Here is a 7,734-nt window from a genome sequence, read left to right on the forward strand (position 1 = left end):
TCAAATGATTTTTTTTTAAATAAACGTTTTTCAAATCTTCATAATTCATCATCTTTAATGTATGGAATCATATGTTCAACATATTTTACATAGGTGTTGATACATAATAAGTAGTACATAATATTTAATTTATTAATACTAGAACATTTTGTCTTAACTAAAATTAATATTTTTTCTAAGTTATAAAAATATTTTTTTATGAACTTCACATTGACTCTCATTCATCCTAGAATTGTTTGACATGATGACAGGCATTAGTGCTATTTTTTGTTGCCTTTTCTTCAAGTGAATGCTCCATTACAAATTATGAGTTATACTCCTAACTTGAAGGTGTCTCAAAGTTAGGAGATGATGATTATGTCCAAATAAAAGAATTCTTTGTTGTTTTTGAAGAATTTTCAATCAATGATTTCATCCATTTAAATTTATCTTTTAACAATTGCCATGCATACTCAAGATTGAATGTTGCGCCTTCATCCTGAGAAAAAAAAGCATGGGCATTAAGATATCTTTCTATGAGTGTCTTTCCACTGACGGCTTATTTATAACAACCAATATATTTTATTCAATGGAATTTACATTTTAACTAGTTGTGTTGCTCTTCTCGTGACATCCCACGACCATGGATATAATTTCAACTGACTTTTCATAAAAAAAATTGTCTAATTTTTTTATCAACTCTCGCAATTGAATCCTTTGAAATTATTAGGAGAAAGTTAAGTCTCACATTGATTAAAGATAAAGCTTACAAAGAGTTTATATAGAGTGACACCTCTCACCTTATAATTCGGTTTCTTAGGAATAAATTGTCAAACTTTAAATCTAGCATGGTATCATAGTCTCATTTAAGATCCATTAGGCCACCTATTATTAGGTTTTTGCTATCGGTTACCCACCATTTATATTCATGCACTAGATGCCTAATCCTGAACTTAAGGGTGTGTGTTAAGAGTCTCACATCAGACAATATATAACTTAGACATGTGTTTATAAGTGAAAACAATTATTACCTAACAAATCGATTTTGTAGGAATGAGTCACGTCAAAATCTAATTCTAATATTGTAAGTATATATATGGACTATGTTTCAATAGATTTGACAGAGATTTTAGAGTTGATAGAGATACTAGAGTGTGCTAGTAATGTACATCCACTTAGGCATGAATTCCTTGTAAGCAATTTTGTACTTACTCAGCATTTGACACTCGAAAACTGAAGAGCATTGGAGTTCCACTCAACACTCAACAATCCATAATATTAATATCAGTTATATTAGCATGAATTGTAACATCTTTCTCAATATGATAAAAATAAAAGAAGAAGCTAAAATGGCAGTCGGTGTGCAGCTCAACTGTGCACACACATACTTATTGGAAAAGAAATTTTGTAAGTACAATCTCGGTGAAACAATGATGATTTTCAAGATTTTAACTTTCTTGTATCAGACTTTTGGTACACCGAATATAACTTAATAAACAGACAACTTTATGATGCAGTGGGAAAATGTAAATCAGACATGACATGAAGCTCAACATTTCAATGTATTCTTATTAAAAAATATTCATTTGGGTGGATACAGTTTGCTATAACTGGGTGAATATCTTTGAATAAATCATAACTTTTTAAACCTATCATTAGCATATATATATATATATATATAGATGATTATACTAACTATAAACCTTCAAAACAAATGAGAAACTTCTTGATAATAATTAAGAAATATATCTGCAATTGAAATTCTTACTACTCGGACGAAAACAGATATTAATTACTCTTCCCCTTCAAACGGAATAAGGTTTTCTTTAAGATTTAGTATCTTACAAAATCTTTTTGTTTTAAAACCAAGTTCCTCAGCCGTTTGGGTATTTAAGTTGACCGAAACCAGTCCACCATCTTCTTTAACGAACATCATATCACCCTTCTTTCCCTCTCCAATAGGATACCTAAGGCAAGGGATGGGCCCTATAATAAACATTTTAGTCCATGATTCCTTTATACTAATTTCTCCCAAAACTGAAATGTGAAAAGTAGCCGTCTCTTCGAAATTTGAGATCAAAGCAATAGAGCCCTTCAATAACACAAAGTGTTTCCTTACTAATGGCACAAAGTTGTCATCAATGTCTGAGGGTACCGATGTCGTAATGAAAACTTCATTGCTCCAGTCAAATGACAACAGATATTTTTCGAAAGGTGTTTCACCTATGCACATCCAATGAGAGAGTCCATCCATGTACAATTGCTGTTTGTCCATAAAAGCGTGATGCATATTAAGATTGAGTAATCTCCAAGAGTTAGTTCTTAGACTATATATCTCCCAAATATTTTTCCTACTAAATATTTGTCCATGACATATCACTTTATAGTCGTCTGTGTGACGGTCATAACCAAACCCAAGATGAATATGAGCAAAATGATCATCATTAACAAACCTAGGTCGAACGACCTTAAAGTCATTAATAGATGGATTCCATAGTACAAGGGTTTTCTGTAGGAATGGTGGGAGTAGACAAAGGGTCCCATTAACACTACCTAAACCTAAAATGTTAAAATTAGGAACATAATTATACTCATTTTGTTTAAAAAGAGTATATACAGATATTGGTTGATCATATTTCACCCTTGGCCACTCTAATTTAACCTTACTCTCATACCTATCCCCACAAACAGAATACAATTCAAATATTTCATCTTCATAGGGAACTTCCGGAGGAGTAAACACCCCATGTAGAAGAAGATATGTATGATCATAATAAGGATGTTCCTTTGTTAAGAAAACATTGCGGTACAAAGTCATGAAATTAGGATTATCAAATAAGAGGGACCATGATTTACAAACACATTCAAATCTCCTCAAAGATTTAATACACAATTTTAATAGAATGGAAATCGCAACATCTTCATGTATGTGTAGTTCTTTTCTTAACTTTACCTTTTCATTCGTCCCTGCAACCACACTCATGTGCTTGTGCTTGTTCATGTTCCAATCCATTGACGACGTTTGCTTGATATTCGAAACCCTAATCTCAAGAATGAACTAACAGTATTATAGTTGCTAGGGTGAGATTTAAATAAGATGCAGAAATTGAATTTATAGGGAAAAAAGAACTATAGTGATTTATAGAAATATTTTAAAACTCAATCAATTAATTTTGTAAACGTTTTCATCAAAATAAATAAACAATCAATTTAGTCTTTAATCTATTACTATTTCATCAATTTTTGTTTTTAAATAAGGTGTGTTTATTTGCAAAATGGTTTGTACGGGACATAACAGTACCTTATAAACTTTTAAACTACTGAATAATTTTTTTTCTTGTAGAATGACAATGAATAGAAAAAATAAAATAAAATAAAATTTATTATAATATTTTTATAAATTATAAATATCATATATATTAAAATTGTTAAGTCTGTTAGTAATTTTTAACGTTAAAACGGAGGTCAATTTTTAATCTATTTTATAGGTTAAAGTTGTTAAGTTTCTTAACAATTTTTGGTGCTAAAACAAAGGTCAATATTGTACTATATGTATTTTATTTATTTATTTAATAATGACTATAATTTAATTTTTTTTCTTTTAATTATTTAATTAATAGTTAAATTTTTATAGTAGGTTATCCCACTAAATCTATAATTTACTATATTCATTTTATTTATTTAATAATGACTATATTTATTTATTTAATAATGAATATCCCTCTGATTTATCTTTTAATTAATAAAATATTATGTTACCCAAAATTTCCACCAATTTATTTAATTATTAGTTAAATTTCGTTCAACTATCTCTCTAATTTAATATTGTTTTCTTTTAAGTAATAAAATATCATGTTACCCAAAATTTCCACCAAATTATTTATTTATAATTAATAGTTAAATTTCATTCAATTAATTATTTTAATAATTAATTAATAATTAAATTATTATAATATGTCAGTCCATTAAATCAATTTAAGTTGTGAACATGAGACCCCACTAAATCAATTGTAGATCCGGCTGTTTAGGCAGTTATCTAAAATATATATATTATATATATATATATATATATATATATATATATATATATATATATATATATATATATATATATATAGATGGTCTTTTTATTTTTGTTTTAAGTTAATTAATATAATTAACTAGATTAATTTAAGCTGTGGACATGACAACCCACTAAATCAATTAATCCATAACAAACTTTTTAGTATTTAGTTGCTTCTCTTATATGAAAAGGTAAATCAATATGATTTTTATAAAGAAATTATAATTTTTTTAATTATATTTATATCTCACAAAATATTGAGTTAATGTGGGAAAGTATAAGTCAACTTAATGAAGCACTATATTACAGAAAAATACCCCTATAACAAAATTCCCAAAATCATTTCAATTTCACAAAATTCTTAGAAATTCTCACCGCACTGATAACGGTCTTTTGATGGGTTAGACTTTTTTTTAATTTTATATCTATAATATTAATTTTTAATTTAATTTTTATTTGCATTATATTTTATTTATTCTAATTTTATTATTATAAAATTATTTCTTTGTAGATGTGATTGGACATGTGGTTGAAAAGGTTGATATTAAAGATGTTGAATCAAAAGAAAAAATAATCAAACTCGTGGATTTAGCTCTTCAAGATCTTGTGTAAGTATAATTAGCATTAATAAATTATTATTTTTGTTAGCATGTTGACAAAAAGTTTCTTTGTTTTCAATATCATATGTGCTTTATGGGCCATTTTGCTGAAGAAGTGAACTATTATCTAAAAGAAAATGAAATAGAATTTCCTATAGGAGTTATTATGCATCTATGCAGGCTTAAAATATTTGATGGTAACTATTATATGATTTTTGTTAACATTATTATGATTTTTATAAAACACATTTCTTTATTTTGTTAATATGTGATTTAATATTTTATTGTAATTCAAATTATTAGGGCAATCGGGAATTGTTAATACCTTCAATGAAATTAAATTGCTTATCAATTCTAACTTTGAAGAATGTTCTGACTACAAGAAAAAGTATGTAATGGTGTTGGAGACAAATTTATTGACTTTATATAAGTGTGTTATTTGATTATTACTTTGTTATATAATATATAAATTATAGGTTTGAAACTGAAAATATATGTTTGATTCAAGAGATTAGTCAGATTATCGGAAAATTTTCAATATTTTTATATGACGATCTGCTCCAAACAAAAAATATGAATATTTCTAATATCATTCCAGCTAAATCGGTCTTGTTTTAATTTTATAAAAGTGAATTATTTCTTTTTACATTAATTATTTATTATATTTTCATAATAACTTATTATTATAATTAATATTTTAAAATTATGCAGAAATGTGTATGTATTGTCTTGGCTAAAATTATCAGCATTGACTTAAAAAAATTGATACTATGATTTATGTGATATATGTTTGAAAAAGATTGAACTTGTCTACATTAAATATTTTTGTGAAGAATATGATGCATTGGTCAATGCTACTATTAGATATTTTTTGTTTTTATATTATTAACATTTACTCTATTTTTAATATTAATTTATTAAGTATACATAATAATCATTATTAGTAGTAGTAGTAGGTTTAAGATGCATATTTTAGAAGAGGGTGTATCAACTACCTTTGTTTTATTTGACAAAGTTCTTTCACACTATTTAAGGAAAAGTGCAAAAAGAACTATTGAATTCAATCACAAAGGTAACTTTTTAATTGTTTATATATTTAAATATTTTAGATTCTATTTTAAAAATCAATAATTTTTTTAATTGATTACTTATATATTTCAATAATAGGAGAACATCATAGATGATTATCCATCAGAAGTTGACACAATACGAAATAAGGAAATGCTTTTTAAAGTGGAAATCAACAACAACAAAAATGCCGAGCATATATTTTATACATATGCAGTCAGATGTTTGATTATACTGAAATCATCAATGAGTTTAAAAAGAAATATCATAATAATGATAAAGTTATTTCTGAAATCGATGAGGAATATCCTGAAGTCAATATTAAAGTAAATTCTAACAAAATATTAAATAAATATTTTGTTTATTAATTATAAATATAACTAGTTAATATTTTTATATATCTTATTAAATATTTTTTCTTCGCAGATTAAAATTAATGAGAATAATATTTTTGTTGACAAGTCTTTAAAAAAGAGAAGTGTTCATCATGTGTGATATACATTAAGACTAATTGTACAACTGAATTATCAAGCTCCGAAATACAAAACGATATATATTAAGACTAATTGTGCAACTGAATTATCAAGCTCCGAAGTACAAAAGATTGTCATAATTAAACATGAAGACCGAGTATTTCTAGGATAGATTAATTAGTTTCATTCAATTCATTTATTTAAAATTTTAGTTTTTTCAATATTTAGTATTTTTAGTAATTTGTTATCAATTTTTTAGGTTAGATTAATTAGGTTTTTTAAGTTCATTGTTTAAAATTTTAGTTGTTTAACACTTATTTGTTTTAGTAATTTTGTTTTTGAATTATTTCAATTATATCATTCATTTTTTTCTATTGTGATTTATTTAATAAATAATTCTTTACTTGAAAGTTTCACATTTGTGAAAATAATCATATATACTAATTTGTATTTTAAATATATAACTATTTTGATAAAATAATTATAACTAAATGAAATAAATTTCTCAAACATTTTTCAATTATTTTCAAAACTAGATTGTTTTGGGTTTTATATTGATTCTTTTCACTCATATTTATGTAATAAATTAATTTATATCATCTACAAATCACTTCTTTATTAATTAGTTATATTATACATTTATTATTATTTATTTATTTCCATTATATCCTTCTAACTCTTACAATTAAGTAATAAAATATTTTTTTACAAATATTTAAATTTAAATATAAAGAATTAATAATTATTTTTTATTATTTATTCAAATTTCTTATAATATATTAAAAAATACTTAAATAAATTGAATTAGTCAAACCTTGAAAAATAACCTAGCGAATTTTTAATAAAATATTATCAATTTTTAATAAAATATATAAATTTATCAAAAAATAGAATTAGTTTTTTTTTGGAAAAAAGGAACCAGTCAAAACTCAAAAACATTTTTTTTGATAAAAATATTATCAATTTTATCAATTTTACTTTTTTTTTTTAATTTCTAACTAAAAAACGAGCCCCTTCCAAATTATTTTTAAAATATGATTTATATTCCTAATATTATGACTTTAAATAGCAAAAATAAAACAAACTTCAATTTCAAAATTTAATCTATTAATGTTCCATCATGAAATTTTTCTCATTTATTTTTATGCTAATTATATATTTTATACTATCAAACTTTTAAAAATAAAGTTAGCCATTTTTTAATAAAATATTATAAAAAATATAACTGAAATTTTTTTTGTTAAGATAGAATTCACGTGTGATTTTGTTTTTATAATTTCTAACTGAAAAACACCTTCCAAAATAGTTTGTTGACTATTTCTCATAACATATATCATCAATTCTTTAATAAAATATTACCATTTTTTTATAAAATTTAAATTTGGGTGTGGTTTTGTTTTTATAAAATATTACCTTCCAAAGTATTTGGGCTATTTCTCATATTATATCCTCCCAATTCAAAATTATGCACATTTTTTAAAACTGGTTATTATATTCCTAACATTATGACTCAAAATAAGCAAAATTTTAACAAACTTCAATTTAAAATTTT

The 7,734-nt window shown here is 24.4% G+C and overlaps 1 protein-coding gene across 1 annotated transcript; it reads right to left on the reverse strand.

Annotated features, from left to right (window-relative positions):
• Positions 1-1,771: 1,771 nt before the first annotated feature.
• LOC127136311 (F-box/kelch-repeat protein At3g06240-like) lies at positions 1,772-2,797 on the reverse strand. The gene has a single exon (XM_051062889.1). It carries the CDS (start codon positions 2,795-2,797, stop codon positions 1,772-1,774), a length of 1,026 nt encoding a protein of 341 aa, XP_050918846.1.
• Between the last annotated feature and the right edge of the window lie 4,937 nt (positions 2,798-7,734).

This window comes from Lathyrus oleraceus, chromosome 4 (assembly GCF_024323335.1).
Source record: "Lathyrus oleraceus cultivar Zhongwan6 chromosome 4, CAAS_Psat_ZW6_1.0, whole genome shotgun sequence".
Taxonomy (NCBI): Eukaryota; Viridiplantae; Streptophyta; class Magnoliopsida; order Fabales; family Fabaceae; genus Lathyrus; species Lathyrus oleraceus.

Bases quoted from the DNA above. Each gene is read 5' to 3' on its own strand.
- LOC127136311 (XM_051062889.1), bottom strand. From the start codon at position 2,797: ATGACTTTGTACCGCAATGTTTTCTTAACAAAGGAACATCCTTATTAT.